The sequence below is a fragment of the Eulemur rufifrons genome, chromosome 14 (genome assembly GCF_041146395.1).
Source record: "Eulemur rufifrons isolate Redbay chromosome 14, OSU_ERuf_1, whole genome shotgun sequence".
Lineage (NCBI taxonomy): Eukaryota > Metazoa > Chordata > Mammalia > Primates > Lemuridae > Eulemur > Eulemur rufifrons.
This window is the reverse complement of record NC_090996.1, coordinates 34241416-34261202: the sequence shown is the minus strand read 5'-3', so window position 1 is coordinate 34261202 and position 19787 is coordinate 34241416. Positions and strand designations below refer to the sequence as shown.

The 19787-nt window shown below is 40.9% G+C and overlaps 2 protein-coding genes across 3 annotated transcripts; one reads left to right on the top strand and one right to left on the bottom strand.

Annotated features, from left to right (window-relative positions):
* Positions 1 to 2722: 2722 nt before the first annotated feature.
* OR1F1 (olfactory receptor family 1 subfamily F member 1) lies at positions 2723 to 3664 on the top strand. The gene has a single exon (XM_069486227.1). The coding sequence runs from the start codon at positions 2723 to 2725 to the stop codon at positions 3662 to 3664; it is 942 nt and encodes a 313-aa protein (XP_069342328.1).
* A 6855-nt stretch (positions 3665 to 10519) lies between these two features.
* ZNF200 (zinc finger protein 200) lies at positions 10520 to 19604 on the bottom strand. Of its 2 annotated transcripts, none has more exons than XM_069486225.1 (5): positions 19551 to 19604; positions 18336 to 18666; positions 17619 to 17710; positions 17220 to 17343; positions 10520 to 11750 (listed from the first exon to the last, which is right to left on the bottom strand). In XM_069486225.1, exons 2-5 carry the CDS (start codon positions 18583 to 18585, stop codon positions 11029 to 11031), a joined length of 1188 nt encoding a protein of 395 aa, XP_069342326.1. In that variant the 5' UTR covers positions 18586 to 18666; positions 19551 to 19604; the 3' UTR covers positions 10520 to 11028. The 2 variants fall into 2 exon arrangements, with proteins under 2 accessions (XP_069342326.1, XP_069342327.1); XM_069486226.1 differs by lacking the exon at positions 19551 to 19604 and adding an exon at positions 19495 to 19539 and having other exon boundaries at positions 10520 to 11747.
* Between the last annotated feature and the right edge of the window lie 183 nt (positions 19605 to 19787).

The window sequence follows — 19787 nt, the reverse complement described above, 5'->3', positions numbered from 1 at the left end:
AGGGAAGCTGTAAGGCGCTGCCTTATTAGACACCATAAGGTCCTCTGGTCTTTTGAATTTACGTTTAAAACGCCACCAGCACTTTGGGAGGTCAAGGGAGGAAGATTGCTTGAAGATGTGAGTTCAAGACCAGCTTGGCAACATAGGTTGATCCTCCTCCCCCCTCATCTCTACAAATAATGAAAAACCCAAGTGTGGTGGCACTTACCTGCAGTCCCAGCTACCTGGCAGGCTGACACAGGAGGATCACTTGAGCCCAGAAGTTCCAGGCAGCAGTGAGCTGTGATTGAGCATTCCAGCCTGGGTCCCTGAATTTAGCCCTGCCTGAAACACATGGGCATTGCAAGAAGACACTTTGGACTTTGCAATTACATCAACCAATAAATTCCATTTCGCCTTGGGTGGATATCAGTTGGTTTTCATTGTAAACAATGTCTTTACCTATTCAGTACCTATTCTCCCCCTCATCCCCAGATCTTTCATAATTAGCATTGTGGGTTGGTTTTGTTGTTGTTGTTTGGTTGGTTGTTTTGTCTTTATTTGACTGTCTTTGGAGACAGAATGGGCATAACTTGATGTCTAATAGCATGTGTCTGATGGAAACATGAAGGCTCGTTATAACCCTGAGGTTTTGGTCTTGAGTTATTGGGAGCAGGTGAGTGCTATTCATTAAGACACAATAGTCAGAATGAGAAGCACAGTTTATAAATAATTCAAAATGGAAGATTAGTTAGATGGACACTCTGGTTTCAAGAGGGCATTTGTTTCAGGGATTCAACTGCCACCTCTGACACAGAGTTCACAATTTTTGCGAGTAACTCTTTAATTTTATCAACCCAGGAAAGCAAACTTTCCAATGCATGAGATCAAGTGCTTTATAGGCACCATAAAGCCAGATCTTGCCTTTAGGACAACTATCAAGGAAAATTCCTGAAGAGTGATACATACTGGACTCAGGAATTCCCTTTCCTCACTGGAGTCCATGTTCTACCAATTTATAAATGGACTCAGCAATGGTTTCTATTATATTTCTATCTCTTTCACTGCAAAATCAAAATGTAGAAGAAAAGACTTGTCATTTGGCCCCTTGTAAAAACAACTATTGACATATGAAGATAAGATTATGAGGCCGGGCGCGGTGGCTCACGCCTGTAATCCTAGCACTCTGGGAGGCCGAGGCGGGTAGATCGTTTGAGGTCAGGAGTTCGAAACCAGCCTGAGAAAGAGTGAGACCCCATCTCTACTAAAAAATAGAAAGAAATTAGCTGGACAACTAAAAATATATATAGAAAAAATTAGCCGGGCATGGTGGCGCATGCCTACAGTCCCAGCTACTTGGGAGGCTGAGGCAGAAGGATCGCTTGAGCCCAGGAGTTTGAGCTAGGCTATGAGCTAGGCTGATGCCATGGCACTCTAGCCAAGGTGACAGAGCAGGACCCTGTCTCAAAAAAAAAAAAAAAAAAAGAATATGACACTCTCTCCAAATGACATTTATCCAGAGTACAGATGATTGAGCAGAGAGTGAGGGATGTAAACATAATTTAATACCTTTAGCCTCACCTGGTGGACATGGTCCTAGCTCAGTGCATTGATGAGATTAGGAGACATGAGGTATTTGACATAAATGATCTCATTTAATCACCATCACCACAACTTAACAAAGTGAATATTATTTCTCCACTCTATAGATGATGAAATTTTGTGATTCAGCAGAGCTTGGTAGATTTCCAAGGTCATACAACTGGTAATGGTGGCTCTGGGAATTGAGACAGATCCGAGAAAACCCAAAGGTTATTATCTTAATCCCCACATGGCATCACACGTTTCCCAACAAGGACACCATCCCAGATTGGGTGGGGCATAAAATACAGCATTGGGAGTTTTCTCTAACAGAAGGGGTGTTGCTAGTGGTTATCCCCAAGATTGTACCATTGTCAAGGTGGCCAAGTACTGAAGCAGGAATTACACAACTCAGATGACAGGTCTTCATTATCAGAACTGGACCCAAAAGAGCACAAGGAAGAGAAGGAACAATTACTCTCTGCTTGTCTCCAGTGAGGCTCTCAGGGAATACAGCCCTAGTGGCCATGGAGCCTGCAGTATAAAGCTGGCCCTGTGATTCTTCCAAACATCTTTCCTGCACCAAGTGCTGAGTCTGTGCGTTCCAGCTTCTCATTCATGCAGACCTAGCCTGAAAACCCCAGTGATGAATCCCTCTCCCTCAACCAATAACCTCTGGCCAGGTCTGAAAAAGTGAAGCAAGGTGACAGTGAGGACTGCCATTCTTTCTGGGTAAGAGTCAGATCAGCGGCACTGTGTCAATAACTGCTTGTCAGGGGACACTCAGAGGGACACTGCTCCCTCTCTTTTACGTGGAGCCACAGAAACCATCCTGAGATCCTCAGCAATTCCTCCTAATCACCCAGTAATGATCAGTACCTGTCTTATCTGTTTATGAGATCCAGAACTGTGGGGAACACAAATTGGATGAGTTTCTGCCCATACCTGTGGGTCATTTCCACTTCAATTTTATAAGCTGGACTCGGGGAGCTCATTCAAGAAGGCTGGCTCTGACTTCTGTAAAGTGCTCTGTAAACTAAGCCCAGAAAGTAGCAGCAGCAACAATATTATTATCACCACCTGAGAGCAAAATTCACCATCATTTCCCAAGTGTTTGCATTTAACCTTCTTTGTCCGCCTCCGGGCCCAGGATCCTAGGCTCATGAGAGGCACAAACCAGTCGAGTGTCTCTGAGTTCCTCCTCCTGGGACTCTCCAGGCAGCCCCAGCAGCAGCAGCTCCTCTTCCTGTTCTTCCTGAGCATGTACCTGGCCACGGTCCTGGGAAACCTGCTGCTCATCCTGGCATTCAGCACCGACTCCCGCCTGCACACCCCCATGTACTTCTTCCTTGGCAACCTCTCCTTCGTGGACATCTGCTTCTCCTCCACCACCACTCCCAAGATGCTGGCCAATCACGTGCTTGGGAGCCAGACCATCTCCTTCTCTGGCTGCCTCACACAGATATATTTTCTCTGTGTGTTTGCCGACATGGACAATTTCCTCCTGGCTGTGATGGCCTATGACCGCTTTGTCGCTGTGTGCCACCCCTTACATTACATGACAAAGATGACCCATCAGTTCTGTGCCCTGCTGGTCGCTGGATCATGGGGCGTGGCCAGCCTGAATGCTCTGTTGCACACCCTGCTAATGGCTCGACTCTCATTCTGTGCAGACAACACTATCCCCCACTTCTTCTGTGATGTGACTCCTCTCCTGAAACTCTCCTGCTCGGACATGCACCTCAATGAGATGATGATTCTTATCGCAGCAGGGCCAATAATGATCGCCCCGTTTATTTGCATCCTGGCGTCCTATGTCCTTATGGCTTGTGCTGTCCTGAGAGTCCCATCTACAAAGGGAAGATGGAAAGCCTTCTCCACCTGTGGCTCCCACCTGACTGTAGTTTTCCTCTTCTATGGCACCATCATATCTCTCTATTTCAACCCCTCATCCTCTCACTCAGCTGAGAAAGATATAGCAGCTGCTGTGATGTATACAGTAGTGACCCCCATGCTAAACCCTGTCATCTACAGCCTGAGGAACAAGGACATAAAAGCGGCTCTTGGAAAAGTGATTGCCCTGAAATTTTTTGTTACTCAATAAAGATATGGCCTAAGAAAATTATGGAGGGAACTAATTTTCCAAGAAAATCCTGTTTGTTTTTTCTAGTGTGTGAAACTTAGCATTTGTCTTTTGTAAGGGAAACATCTACTATCTACCTTGGGAGAGCAAAACTATTGATAGAGACACTTTAGGTTAAAGATGGAAAGAGAGACCCTTTAATTAAATGACTTGACTATCCCAATTGTCAATGCCCTCCGGCCAAACCCCACTAGGAACATCCCTGTAGCTCCACAAATTGGATTTGTTGCTCATTATAGTAGGGAACAGGGAGGGATCTCAACAGAGTGATAAAAAGGAGCTGGGCTTGTGTGATGGCTGGTGAGGAATTAGGAACGGTCTAAGTTGTTACAGATTAGGAGTAGTTCTGATTGGATATCTTAATGTATTTTATCTAAAGGAAGGAAGACTAGACTGAGGCCAAACCTGTGACTGGCAAAGAACCAGCAGTCACTCATGTGAGCCAGTGCAGGGGGATGTTTGTTCATTTTTGTGGCTAGGACAATATTCATGTTTTGTGTTCAGACATGATTATAGAATAGTCTTGTTTTATTTTATTCCATCACAGTCACAGAGTGGACTTATCTGATACTGATGTTCTGTGAAATTCTGTGTGTTCATCAAGAGGGCACCAAGACCTAGCTGTGAGTGCCAGGCCGACTCCTGAGTATCAGGGCTGTTGACTCTTCCTCACAGCAGACACCTTGAGATGAGCACATCTAATGGGAAGATCAGACTGTTGTTGGGGCAAGAAGGGGAGGGTTTATTCAAAGCTCCGGAAAGCCCTAATTCTGCCACTCATTTGAGAAAATTATTTTTATTTTCTTCTCTGAGCTTTATGTGTCCCACATATTTGCCAGGATGCAAATAAACGGGGCGATCATTATTGGCCCTGCTGCGATAAGAATCATCATCTCATTGAGGTGCATGTCCGAGCAGGAGAGTTTCAGGAGAGGAGTCACATCACAGAAGAAGTGGGGGATAGTGTTGTCTGCACAGAATGAGAGTCGAGCCATTAGCAGGGTGTGCAACAGAGCATTCAGGCTGGCCACGCCCCATGATCCAGCGACCAGCAGGGCACAGAACTGATGGGTCATCTTTGTCATGTAATGTAAGGGGTGGCACACAGCGACAAAGCGGTCATAGGCCATCACAGCCAGGAGGAAAGGTGTATGAGTAAGTTAAACAAGAAAGAAATATTCCAGTGTCCAGCCATGTCAATCAACTGCACTTTTTGTTTTCACCCTCTGCTTTATCTATGTCAGTGCACTCAGATATTTTTATTTAGATGCGAATTTATATCCTGGTTTTCAGCTTTTATTTTATGGTAAAGCTTTTCTAAAGTGCTATGTAGTCTCCACAACTTTATGTTACTATCTTTATATATCTCTATCAAGTTCTAGCAAATATATAGCAAGTATATAGTAAAATATACTTACTAGTAATTCTGTTTCTGATTTAAAACATAAAGGAAATTTACTATTTAAAAGTATGATCTGAATTTTATTTTGAAAATGATGGCAGAATATAAAAAAATCAATATGAAACTGGTTATTTTCTCCTTGTCTTTGACTTTGAGCATTTTTACTATGATGTATCTGTTTATGGGTCTCTATTTGTTTATCCTACTTGAACTTTACTGAGCTTCCTGTAAATATAGGTTGTTGTTTTTTTAAATAACGTGAGGAAGTTTGCAACCATTATTTCTTCAAGTATTTTTTCTCTTCCTTTCTCTCCTCTCCTTCTGCTACTCCCATGATGTGTATTTGGTGTGCTTTCCTATCAATGATGTTCTTGTACATTTATCAGTCATTTGGATTTCTTACTTTGCCATTTTGGGTTTTCTTTAGCCAATGAATTATACTTCTATCATAGCCCTCCCTCATCCTCATGGTCCAAGACGTTCCCAAAAGGGAAAAATGAAGCATATAACTGACATGTTTTAATCTTAAATTTTTAAACTAAAAACAATCTTTTTTTTAAGACAGAGTCTCACTCTGTTGCCTGAGCTAGAGTGCTGTGGCGTCAGCCTAGCTCACAGCAACCTCATAGCCTAACCCCACGGCACTCTAGCCTGGGCAACAGAGTGAGACTCTGTCTCAAAAAAAAAAAAAAAAAAAGGAAATGTCCCGTCATCAGTTACTGGTTTCCCAACAGCTTGTACAGAAATGACAAGATAAATGCTGGATTCTTTCCCTTTGTCCACAAGTGTTCAAAATAATGAATAATGAATCACTAGCATCCTCCAATAGCAACCAACTTAAAAACATTTAAGTATAATTATGAACTCTAAGATTTACATATATTTGATATTTTTCAATAATTGCAGTTATTATCCTTTTTGATGTTCAAATTGTCCTATCTTTGGCCCATGGGAATCTCTTTAAGTTGGCTTCTGAGTTCTTTTGACAGAATCTGAGGGATCTTTTGATAGCATCCTTGCTATCTGATATGACAAGGTCAACTAGACTCATTTTGTACATTTTCTGCCCCAGATCTAGAGTCAACCATATAAAATGCTCTATTTCCGTTTTTGTAAGAGATTTTCCTCATTGCTATTGAGTTGGTAATTTTTTCCAGCATCTTTCAGTGGACAGAAACATTTTTGGGGTTTTTTATTTGTTTGTTTTTGTTTTTTCATTTTTTTGAGACAGAGTCTCACTGTCACCCCTGGGTTGAGGGTAGAGGCATCATCGTAAATCACTGAGACCTTAAACTCCTGGGCTCAAGGGATCCTCCTGCCTCAGTCCTTGAGTAGCTGGGACTACAGGCTCCCACCACGCCCAACTAATTTTTTCTATTTTTAGTAGAGATGGAGTCTTCTTGCTCTTGCTCAGGCTGGCCTTGAACTCCAGACCTCAAGCAGTCCTCCCACCTTGACCTCCCAGAGTGCTAGGATTACAGGCGTGAGCCACTGTGCCTGGCCTTAGAAACACTTTCTTAAGATAAAAATACATCATGAGTCCATATTGTTGCTTCCAATTCAAATTCAGGACTGCAGGTTTTTCTCCTAACCTCTTTGATGATACATCTATATCGTCTATCTCCCATGCTGAGACAATCTCAATGCCACCCAAAATAATAGAATGTTACATAGTCGTTTGCTTTCTGCCATAATAACAGTAAAAGAAAAATGGTGAGGGAAATCAAGATTTGTTTTGACCACATTGAATTTGTCCATTGGACATCCAAGTGGACTGTCAAGAAGGAGTTGTATATAGGGGTGAGACAACTTGAAAATACTGAATTTTTCTAACCGTGTATATGGACTAGCTCTTCATTTGTTTAGATATTCTTTAAGTTTTTTTTAATTTCTTTCATCAAGTTTGGCAGTTTCTCTCATATAGATCTTGTATATATTTTATTAGATTTATACGTAAAGATTTTTTGGTGCTATGTAAATGGTGTAGTATTTTTAATTTCAAATTCCAATTGCTCATTGCTGATATGTAGGAAAACAATTGGCTTCTGTATATTAACCTTGTATCTTGCAACCTTGTTATAATCACTTAGGAGCTTCAGGAAGTTTTTAAAAAATCTATTCTTTGGGATTTTCTTCAAAGACAATTATGTAATCTGCAAAGACAGTTTTATTTCTTCCTTTCCAGTTTGTATACTCTTTATTTCCTATAGTCGGTCGTCCTACTGCATTAGCTAAGACTTCGAGTGAAAGGGGACATCCTTGTTCCTGATCCTTGTTCTTTATTCCTGATCTTAGGGGGGAACAACACATCTAGTTTCTGGCCAGTAAGTATGATATTAGCCATAAATTCTTGTACATGTTCTTTATCAAGTTGAGGAAGTTCCTCTCTATTCCTAGTTTGCTGTGGGTTTTTATCATAAATGAGCGTCGGATTTTGTTAAATGCTTTTTCTACATCTATGTAGAAAAAAAATCTATGATCGTATGATTTTTCCTCAGCCTGTTGATGTGATAGATTATATTTATTGATTTTTGAATGTTAAAATTCTTGTATACCTTGAATAAATCCCACTTGGTCATGGTATATAATTCTTTTTATCCATTGTTGGATTTGGTTTTTTTTTTTTTTTGAAACAGGATCTTGCTCTGTCGCCCACGCTGGAGTGCAGTGATGTCATCACAGCTCACTGCAACCTCCAACTCCTGGGCTCAAGTGATCCTTCTGCCTCAGCTGAGTAGCTGGGACTACAGACATGCACCAGTACACCTGGTTAATTTTTCTATTCTTTGTAGAGGCAGGGTCTCACTCTTACTCAGCCTGGTATTGAACTCCTGGCCTCAAGCAATCCTCCTGCCTTGGCCTCCCAGAGTGCTAGGATTGCAGGCATGAGCTACCACAGTCGACCAAAAACATTGGTTTTATTAGCTTTACAGTATCCCATCATACTTATTCAACCATTTAGGTTTCTAATTTTCAGTATTATAATTTTTAAACATTTGTCTTACATAAAAGACAAATTGCTGGGTCAAGAGGTAATGTTTTTTAACATTCTTGTCACAGTGTGGTGACAGCTGCTGTCATTCCTCTTTTGCTAAGCTGGACATTTACACACACAAAAAAATCTCTGCTTGTTGAATGCACCTAAAATGATATCTTTTTCTTCCAATTTATAACTCTTAGATTACTAGTGAGCCTGAACATACTTTCCTATGTCTTCTAGCCACTCCTGCTTCTTTATCTAATAATGGTCTGTTCCTGTCTTGTTATTTGGTACTCCCTCTCCAGCTCAACCTTCTGGTCTGAGTGTTTTCAATGCCACTTCCCCAGAGCCCTCTAGGGAAATCCCACCTAGTCACACTCTTCTGATCCTAGGGCTTGTCACATTTGTAGCCACATATGAGATTTTCTGGACCTCTGTCCTCCCTCACCTCTGCTACACCCCAGGAAACTCCATGGGTTGTGTGTACCTAGCACTGTCGTTTTAGAGGACATTTTCGATTTGTAGTTGCTATTGGAATTGGATCTTTGGTCCTTCATAATTGTCTAACTCTTGGTGCTATATTGAAAAACTATGTAATGTTTTTTCTTTTTTTCTGGGCTCTTATTGAGCACTTACTTGTCCGATGGCTTCCCAGGGGCTCTTGCGTTTGCGCGTGGCCCCGGGGCCCGCACTGCTCCCAGGCAGGAGCGCTACCCTCCTGCCCCACCTACCCAGTCACTGGGCCCAGCGGGTGCGGAAATCCAGCGGCCTTGGGGACAGCAGAAGCTGGACTGGCTGGCAACCATGACGCGGGGTACCTCTCCTCATGCAGGAGGACTTGGGTCGTGGCAACATCACCCACCCACACTTTTAAAAGATGCACCTGGGGACTGACATAGCCACACGAGGACTATCAAACACCCAACCCTTGGGCAGGGGAGAGGGCTCTTTATCCGGGGATCCCACTCTCTCCCGTCACTGCCCAGTGGCCGCTGTGCCTGTTTTCTAGGTGTGCAGGAAGGTCTTCTCCATGTGATAACAGCATAGCGACCCCCCCCCCCCCCCGCCACACACACACAATGTCACCTCAGGATCCCTGTCCTAGCACTGGTCCTAATGTTCCTGTCTAGTGTGTTGGCTAGACTTTCAAAGAATAAGTGAATAAGGTGTTGGCAGCCAGTTTTGTCCCTGATATTTTGGGTACTGTTGGCTTGCAATACAAAGTTGTTAAAGGACAGTTTTTCTGTGGCCTTGAAGGGTTATATGGGTTTTTTTGTTTTTAAATTATGATTCTGGACTGAATTATATCATAAAATTTCCTTCTTTCAGAATGCTTTGTACCAACCCAATAAGCCCTAGAATTACATGTTAAAAAATAATGAAAAAAAAAAAAACCCAAAAAAGATCAATAGGCAAAAGGAAAGAAACAAAACTATCATTTGTAGATGATATAATTTTACCACAAACAAAACTAAACCAGGAAATTATTGGAAATTAAGAACAGTGAGGTGGCTTGTTACACAAATATATAAAAATATAACTTGCCTATGTAAGAGCAATAACCAACTAGAAAAATATAATGGAAAAAACTATTTACAATAACAAAATGGTATAGGACTTAAGATGAAGATAATTTAAAAAATTCACTCAGGAATATAATACTCTAATAAATGGAAAGGCATGTTTCTTGATGGGGAAAAAAAATCTGTAAAGTTAATTTTTTCAAAATAGTTTATAGGATTAACGCATTCCAACATTCCAATCAAAATTGATCAAGAATCCCTAAATCACACCACAGGATTGGTCCCGTGAAGGCACTGCTGGCCTTGCCTCTAGGCAGAGAAGACTGGAGGGCCTGGGTGTCAGGAGGCCAAAGACAATAAATATCCACTACAATGAAGACACCTGGAATCCTGTCTTTTGAAGGGCAATGTGATCTAACCACTAGAGACTTTCTGAGGTAGTGACCACCTCATTGCCAAGGGTCTGATGACCGTGTAGGGGAGACTGAAGCATATGATTAAGGTTATTGACCAGACACAGATCCAAGCCAACTCTTTCCTGCCTGCAGGTCTACCCCTCCTCTCCAGGCTCTTTGGGTTTACTTCCCAGCATATGAGATCCAGGATCAACAGAGGGACAAGATTATGAAGAGCTTTTCTAGTAGTGGGGCTGGATGGGCCAAACTTCTTTTGCTAAGGGAGAGGCATGACACAGTTGTTTGAGAGATTAACAGCTGAACAAAATACCGTTAAGAACAGCAGACACCTTTAAATTATGTTGTGGAAAGGATTTCTGTAAAACAGTCAATTTTCACCACAAATTGCAAATGTTATTGAAATTGATCATTAGTTTAGGTCACATAGAAATAAAAGTGAGACGTTCAATTGCTGTAGTTTTCCTGTATTCTAAAGTAAACAATTCCTTTCAACACTCAAGAGTTAACAGGTGTTCTGAGAGGGTGATATGAATTGCTATTAGAAGCCGTTGGCTTAACAAATCAGTAGTTTGGTTCTTTCAGGAGAACACAGTTCCAGATAAGGGCCTTTGATTACTTTTCAAGTATGAATTCCCATGGGGCGGGGGATGGATATACTTTCAATAGACATGAGTCACTCTGTTCACCTTGCAAGTAAATAGCCTCTACACTCATATTAAAAGTCTTTCTTGGGATAGGGATCTGTGATCTGTACATTCTCGTGCTTCACAAAAGAAAGTTCGTTAGTTCAAAAAGCCTGGATGCTAACTGAGGTATAGCCCTTGAAGATGTTTCCTTCCCTGTGAATTTTCTAACAAGTTGAGGTTTCAGCCAAGATTGGTATTTATCCAATTTTGACAATAATGAGGTTTTCACATATCTGTATCTTTTTAGGCAGCCTGGGAATTCAGAATTCCTTATGAAACTTTTCATGTTCAGACAGGACCATAAGACCTTTCCTAACATCATTTCTGCTTTCGAGTCTTACATGCTGAGTGGGTTTTCTCATGCCGGGTACAGTTTGACAACCGACCAAATCTTCTCCCACATTTTTTGCAACCATATGGCCTCTCAGCCTCATGACTCTGCAGATGAAGCACAAATTCTTCATTTTTTGGGAAGGTTTTCCCACATTCTGGACACTTAAATATCTTCTCCCTTACATGGATTCCTTCATGGCGACTTCGATGAGAATTCTGACGAAAGTTTTTGCCACACTGAGAACAGGAATAAGGTTTCTCTCCTGTATGGATTCGCTCATGTTTATTGAGGTTTGTTTTATGATTGAAGCTTTTCCCACAGTGACTACAGTCATATGGTTTTTCTCCGGTATGAGTCCTCTGGTGGGAAATAAGGTAAGAACTTTCATTAAATTGTTTCCCACATAATGGACAAGTGTACCATCTCCTTGTTCTCCGATTTCGAGTAAGTGCAATAACATTGATGTCCACATATTTTGAGAGTTCCTCTAGTGGAGTATCATTTTCAATGGTAACTAAAAGATTTCTCATTTTCCTTTTCTTTGGAACAGACGTATTTAGTTTTTCTTCTTCCTGGCAATCTGGAGGTTGCTCAGAGACCAAGGAACAATCCATTTCATCACAATCTAAAGACTTTTCTTTACTATCTTCATTCTCCATTGGTTCCTTCTGAAGTTTATCACTCCCAGGATTACTGTCATTGACTGCTGAAACAAAGAGAGAATTTAATAAATTTTGAGGGATATGACAACACCAGGCAGGAAAAAACAAGTTAGATTTCTTATGACACAATAACCTTGAAAGCCAGAAATCTGAGGACTGGTGGATACCGTCATCAACATTCTTTCATTCTTACTGAAGCTGGGATACATGATTGATACATCTTTCCATTCCCCACTATGCAAAAGCACACAATCCTCTTCTCACTTGAAAAAAAAAAGTGGGAGTGCAGTGAAAGACTTCATATGTTTGTTCTCCAATAGGCATCAATTACTCAACAGTACATTTTGACCTATACTGTGTGTGGAGCACTCAGCTAAGGACTAGGAGATGAAGAACATAAATCATAAATGACACCACGCATTGTCTTTAGGAATCTAGTAACTGAATGGCAAGATGAACTGCTTACAGGTTTTCACTATATTAAATAATATTATAATATTATCATTGAATAATATTACAGTATCCTATACAATAAAAAACTAGAAACAATTCAAATGACCAAAATTAAAGAAGGCATAGCATAGTCACACACAAGATTATTTGACCATCAAAGAGATTACCACAACTGATAAAAGTCAGGGGTGTTTTTCTTTGGGGAAGAGGACAAGTAGTGACTGGGCAGAGGGCACAAGAGGGATTTCTGGGGTGCTAGGAATAGCCAATTTGGGGTGGTAGATGAGTGCATACATTTTGTGAAAATCTGGGCTACTTATGATTAATAGGCTTTTCTGTCTTATGTAATAATTTTTTTAAAACTACATGAAATAACTGATTATAAAGAAGTAAAGTGAAAATCAAGTGTGCTGTGAACATACCTGTGTGACGAGGGACCCCTCAACTCTAACAATTGATTGAGAATAAAGGAAAGGGTTCAAATCAACCACTCAGACATGGAGCTGATCCTGAAGCTGAAATGTGAATCTCTGCGGGATTTAGCAGTTTCACACCAATAGATTTTTTCTTTTGTATTATTACTTTAAATCACTCCCTTTGGATAATGAAAATGCTGGGTCAAAGCATATGTCAATTTTTATCACAGCTCTTGATATGAACTTCCACACTGCTTTCCAAAGCTGTACCAATTTCAATACAACCACCAACATGTGAGTATCAATTTTACCTATTCTTGCCAGCATTAAATTTAGAAATATTTAATAAGTATAAATGGTTTCTCATTGTAGTTTTAGTCTGCATTTTCATGATGCAAAATAATTTATCTATTGGGGTAAGAGATATAAATTTTATATATTACAGATCTTAATCTCTTTGTCAAGCATTATTTTCTTTTTTTAAAAATTTTTAGTAGAGATGGGGTCTCGCTCTTGCTCAGGCTGGTCTCAAACTCCTGAGCTCAAACAATTCTCCCGCTTCGGCCTCCCAGAGTGCTAGGATTATAGGCGTGAGCCACCATGCCTGGCCTTGTCAACCATTGTAGATTAAAATATAGTTTTTAATTGAAGTCTTCCTCTTTAACTCCACAACTTAAAACCAGAAAAAAAAAATAAATCAGTCTTTTAGGATCTGACAAATTTCTGCTGTTTTCTGGCTGTTCTTCTACAACTTATTTTTATAGTTTATAACAGTCTCATTTTCACCTTGTTTTGTAAGGTTTATATTAGCCTTATACACAAGTGGGCTATATTTTATCTTTCACTAGTACCACACTGTTTTAGTTATAGTGTTGTAACATGTCTAGTTTTGGTAAGACCAGCCAAAATACTTCCATCTTTTCAAAAATTTTTAAGTCTTACTGCATTTACAGTATAAATAAATTTAAAAGGTACCAATATCTTTACATGACTTTAGTTTTCCCATTTAGAACTCTGGCTCTCCATTATCTAAAAATCTTTTAGGCCAGGCATGGTGGCTCACACCTGTAATCTTAGCACTTTGGGAGGCTGAGGTGGGAGGACAAATCAAGGCCAGGAGTTTGAGACCAGTCTGGGCAATACAGCAAGACCTCATCTCTACAAAATATAGAAAAATTAGCTAGACGTGGTAGTTGTACACCTGTAGTCCTGGCTACTTGGGAGGCTGAGGCAGGAGGATCACTTAAGCCTAGGAGTCTGAGGTTGCTGTGACCTGGGCTGACGCCACTGCACTCTAGCCCGGGCAATAGAGTGAAACCATGTCTCGAATACATAAATAAATAAAAATCTTCTTTTATGTTTACCAATAAAATATCCTTTTTTCCCCCATAATCCAGAAAGCTAATTAAAAAAAATCTCTGGTTAACTCCTATTTATTGTCATTCTAAATGAGAACTTTCATTATTTTGTATTTATTTATGAATGCTATTGATATATGTTTATTCCCTATTTACTTTAAAACTATTATATAGAATAATGTTTTAGTGGATCCCTTTAGATTTCCTAAATACAAATATTTTGGTTCCCTCCCTTTCTAAAATGTATTGCTCTTCATCCCTTTTTCTTATCTCATTGCTTTAGGAAATCTAGTTAATGATATTGCTAGTGGTACCAGGTTTCCTCAGCTTGTTCTCAGTTTTAAGAAATTACTGCCAGTATTTTATAAGTTATAAACGTTAGGTTATATTAATTTTAAAGAACTAAATATCTGTTTTGAGGGCAATTCACTGAAACTCATATTTCTCTTTTTCCTGCAAGTGTCAATGAATATATTTTACATTCTTTTAGTGTACTAATCTTTAAAATTAAAATTTTAATAGCTAATGCATTTGTGTGACTCAAAAAGTCAAAACATGGGAAGGTATATACTGAGATGCCTTACTCCAACACCTGTTCCCATCCATTCTATTCATCCTCCAGTTTTTATAGTTTTTACTAGTTTCTTTTTATTATTCTGTTGTCTCTTTAGGTAATACTTTTTCTTGCCCTTTCTTATAAAAAAGGTAACATACTAGGTATATTTTGACTACTTGCTTTTTCCAACCACAATATCCCAGTGCATAGAGATTTATCATGGTATGATGCATGGACACACCATATTCAACCAGTCTCCTACAGACAGACACTTGGAAGGTTTCCAACCTTGTGTTTTTACCACACGAACAATACCACAATGAATATCCTTGTTTGTACATCATTTTGAATGTGTTCTGTTGCTGTATGTGTCAGTAAAATTCCCAAAAGTGGAGCTGCTGGATCACAGGGCAAATACATTTGTAACATGAGTAGTTACAAATTCACACACACAAGGACAGTAGTATTTTGCATGCCCCCCAGGAATATACCTTTTCCCAGCAACCTCACCATCAGTGTGTTGAGTTTCTATTTCTATAAATCTGACACACGAAAAAAAGTGTTAACTCAGTAGAGGTTTATTTAATAATTTGCATTTCTGATCGAGTAGGGCTGGACATCTTTTCACACATTTAAAGGTAATTTGTCTTAGTGAATTTATTGTGGTCTTTCTTTTCCCTATTTCTAAGAGATGTTTATAAATTAGGAAGATTAAGCTTCTGCCTGATATGAGCTGCAAACATTTCCCCCAATTTATTGTATTTATTTGCTTATAAATTTCTTTCTTATTTTGGCATGTATAAGTTTTTAATTTTTATGTATTTTAATCTATCATCAATTTTTTGTTTCAAGGCTTCTGGGCTTTTGAGTCTTAATTACAAAAGCCTTCCTATCCCATAGTTATAAAGGAATTCACTCATATTTTCTAATTGTGCTTTTATGTTTGTTTGTTTTAAACACTTAAAATCTCTGATCCTTTTGGAGTTCTTCTTGCTATACAAAGTAAAGTACCAATTCACCAAATGGCTACTCAGTTGTCCCAACACCGTTTAACCAAAAGTCCTTCTTCACCTTGCTGACTTAAGATGCCAACATTATCACATACTAAATCTTCATGTGTGTTTGAGGCTATTTCTGGACTTTTTATTCCACCCCACTGGTTGATCCGTTCTCATGCTGTTTTAATTAAGGAAGCTTTCTGGGCTGCTTGCAGACCTGACAGGGTGAGGTCCTCTCCTGCCCACAATGCTCTTCCTTTTCAATTTTCCTGGCTAATTGTTTGTATTTGTTTTTCCAACAGAATTTGAAATCAGTTGTCTAGTTTCAGAGGAAAAATATTATTAGTATTGTTAAAGGAATACACTTGGGGACACACGACTCCTTTTTATGATATTAAGTCTTCCTAGTCAAGAACATCGTATTTCTCTGCATTCATTCTAATCTATTTTTGGATCCTTTAGAAGTGTTTATTAAATCCCATCACCTTACTAAATACTCTTATTATTTGTAAGTTTTCAGACTTCTCCAGGGTTTTCCAGCCACACAATTATAGCATATGTAATAGAGGCAGTTCTATCTTTCTCTCAAATCCTTATACATTTAATTTATCATTTAAGTGCACTGGCTAATACCTGAAACATAGTACTAAACAGTAGTAGTAACAGTAGGCTTCATCGTTGTATTCCTAATTTTAGTGGGAATGCCTCCCAGTGCTTCCCACTAAAGAACACTTTTAATGATGGCTGAAAGGATAAGTACCCTATTAAGGAAGTATCCATTAGTTACTATTTTGTTAAATGTTTTTATGGAGAAGAGGTTTGAATTTTGTCAAACACCTTTTCAGTAACTATGAAAATAATCATAGGATTTTTCTCCTTTTCATTATAAGATATAATTAATAGTTTTCTCCTATTTTCTCTATGCTTAACAGTCCAAGCTAAGTTAGTAAGTTATTTTTGCATTACTAGAATAAATTTTATTTGGTCATGGTAATTTTTATCAGGTTTTGGTATTCTTGTTACAGTAATTTCATAAAAAGAATCTGGAAATTTTCCTTCTTTTTCTATACTAAATTTTCATAGCATTTGAATTGTTATTTATTTATTTATTTGTTTGTTTATTTAAGAGATAAGGTCTCACTCTATCACCCTGGAGTGAAGTGGTCCAACTATAGCTGACTACAGCCTCAAACTCCTGGGCTCAAATTATCCTCCAGGCACAGCCTCCTGAAGTGCTGGGGTTATAGGCATGAGCCACTACACCCAGTCTGAATTGTCTAATTCTTCAAGGTTTAGAAGAATTTCCTGTGAAATTATTTGAGTCTGGTGTTGCTTCTTGCATAGGTGGCTAGTTTTTTGACAATTTCAACTTCCTCTATGGAAATTGGTTTATCTATGTTTGTTTAAATTTTGAAAACACTAATTCAAAATATACTTGTAAGCACAGGATCCAGAAAATCGGTTCAGAACAGTCTGCCTACATTTTCTGTTTGTAGATCTTGCTTACCTAGAGAAGTACCCTCTCCCCTCGCCTTCTCCAAGATATAAGGGAAATGGCCACCTATAGCTGGAGCTCTGTGGCTAGGCTCTGCCACATGGGATAAAACAAAAATAAAACACATGTGTGCATGTATGCTTAGCAGGTATGAATAGTGCCTCAAAAGCTCAAGAAACGAAGGACACACTTTTCCTAAAGCATACAACCCGAAGAACAAAGAACCTAATTTCTTACCTAGTAACGTCATCTCCCCGACATCATTGTCTTCCTTCTCTGAGGTAGGTTGTTGAGCAGGATCCAGGCTCACACATTCTTCTTGGGAGTGAAATACGTTCAAATCCTCAAAGACCACCAGCTCCTGAAAGAGCAAGAGGCCCCTTTCCTCTCAGTAACTGAGGTTCCTTGACAGCCGTTGGTAAGAAAGACTGACACACAAAGATTATGGGAAAGTATGGCAAAAGGGATCTATAAATCCCACACAGGTGCACTGCAGACAGAACAGCCAGGCTGAGAGGAGCCAGAGGAAAAGTAGAAGAAAAATGCCCAAGGAGGCTGACTCCTAAGATTGTGTTTTTATACATGAGTTGGCCAACCAGGGAAGGTGATACATTCAGTGAATAGGACTCAACTCACCTCAGGGTCAGCTTTCAAACACAGAGAAGGTGTCTCCTGTTGCTGCTGGACTCCTTTTCTAGGCAAAAGCTTCACTAAAGGACGAGGATGCACTGGGGAGAGAGAAAGCTGTAGTTAGTGAAAAACTCAGTGACTCTAATACAGAGATTCTATCCACACCTTGAGTCCGGGCTGTCCTGACTCCTTTGGCAGACAACTCATGGTCCTTTCTGATCCTATGAGCCCTGACAGAGTTCAAGCTATAAATCCCAGGATCTCAAACCTATATGGGGTCTCCTCATTACAAAAACGAGGAGTCCCCAAAGAACCTTTCAAAATTTCCCACAAAGTGCTCCTGAAAGAGAGCTCAGAGGAAGGCAAGGAGTGAAGATGCCCAGAGCAAGTACAAAATTTCTAAAATCTGACAAACTGAAGTCAACTTGATCATTCATCTGATTTTTTTATCTTAAAAAGATATTTCCCCCAGACTGTTTGGGTAAAACTGACACTACAGAAAGATACACACTGTTTATTCTATGGCCTTACACATATCCAGTATATCACTCAAGCTCCAGGTTGAGAAGAAAGTACTTCCTCTTTCCAGCATGTCAACTTACTAAATTAACTCCTTTCTCAATAAACACCATCCTAACCTGAATTCATTATCAACATGGAAGCCCATCTCAGCCCCCAGTTCCACCCGTTTCTCTTCCAGTGAAACAAGCACATGCTTCTCACCTCTGTTCTGAAGGCTTGCGCTCACATCCTTCATAATAACCAAAGTCTCCTTGACTTTCTCACTGGGCTGGGCCAGGCTTGGCTTAGGTAAGAAGGTGAGGAAGTGCTCCAGAACTAGCTGGTGGATGGTTTTGGGCCCACTAGTGGCATCTCGAAGTAGGTCCTGGCCCAGCTTAGAATCTGGTGGAACTCTCAGTATAAAGGACTGTTTTGGCTTTGTGGGCATAGGAAACACTTTTGCAGTCATCATGCCTTGCAACCACAGACCACGCTGGTTTCTGGAGGCTTCCGGAGCCACCTCTTACTGAAGGAAATCTGCCAGATTGCCAAACTGCAAACAGAGAAACCATGGATTACCCACGAGACCAAGCAGGGCATGACTACACTCCAGTACGTGGCTTGGTAGTAGTAGTGAGACCACATGAGATCTAAATGAGCAGGGAAAGACAGCTGGAGTAGAGAAATGACAACTGAAACAGAAGGTCCCTGAACAGGATGCTCTTAGGAGAGCTGAGAGAAAGATCCTGAGAATGAAAACCAAAGCTGTCCAAACCTCAAGAGCCAAGAGAAGGAAGCAAAGGCGGCAGGCAGAAGATCGAGGGCCAGCCTCCAGGGAAATACGAAGTGCAAACTCCACTCAGTAGAGAAGTTTAACTTATACTTGTAGAAAGAGCAATGAGTTAAAAGAAAAATCTGGGGTCCAATTCTGAGGACATCTGCTTAGAAGCCGCTTGGTCACTGAATCTGACCCTATTGCACCCCTCAGACCAGAACTCTCAGGTGCCCTTCGGGGCGGGGGGGCTGACGACTCTCCATAGGAGCAAACACAAGGCCGCATGAGGTGTCCACACGTGACCTCCTGACTCCCGTCCGCCGTCAAAGCCCTGTTGAGAACGGCCGGGGACACTCCACTAGGGCTCACCGTGCCAGGCCCACTCTGGGGCCTCTCCCCCAGGCCAAGGGGCACCTTTATCACAAAGCACAGCCGGTAGCACTAACCTGGGCGCGTGCCAGACTACCCATCTGGCCTTGCTCCCCCAGTAACGGACCACACTCCGCTCTCCCCGGTGGCCACCTCAGCCACGTTCCCACCCTCGAAGCCCCTCACATCTCCGGGCTTCTGCTGCCCCTGAGCCTTCCCTGGGGACGGCTCACATACCCAGGCTCCGAAAGAGACCGGCAAGCTAGATGCCAGAGGCCAAGCCCTCCCCTCACCCTTCGGAGTGTCCTCACAGACCGCCGGCGACTATTCGTGCGCGCCGCCGCCAGTTGAGGAGGACGACTCTGACGCGGTGCCTTCTGGGAGGCCGGGCGCCTCTGCAGCCGTGGCGTCACGACCGGTGCCTTGTTTCCGGTGTGGAAGCCTGGTCTCCCAGCTCAGAGCGAGCAGTCTCCTCTTGAGAGAGCGAGGCTCGTCGCCGGCCGGCGGAGCTCTCAGGGGCGGAGGGAGAC

Coding starts and splice junctions, on each gene's coding strand:
- OR1F1 (XM_069486227.1), top strand. CDS start 2,723: ATGAGAGGCACAAACCAGTCGAGTGTCTCTGAGTTCCTCCTCCTGGGA.
- ZNF200 (XM_069486225.1), bottom strand. CDS start 18,585: ATGATGACTGCAAAAGTGTTTCCTATGCCCACAAAGCCAAAACAGTCC. Junction 17,711..18,335: donor CGCAAGCCTTCAGAACAGAG/GTGAGAAGCATG, acceptor CTCTCTCCCCAG/TGCATCCTCGTCCTTTAGTG. Junction 11,751..17,219: donor CGGGGAGATGACGTTACTAG/GTAAGAAATTAG, acceptor TCTTTGTTTCAG/CAGTCAATGACAGTAATCCT.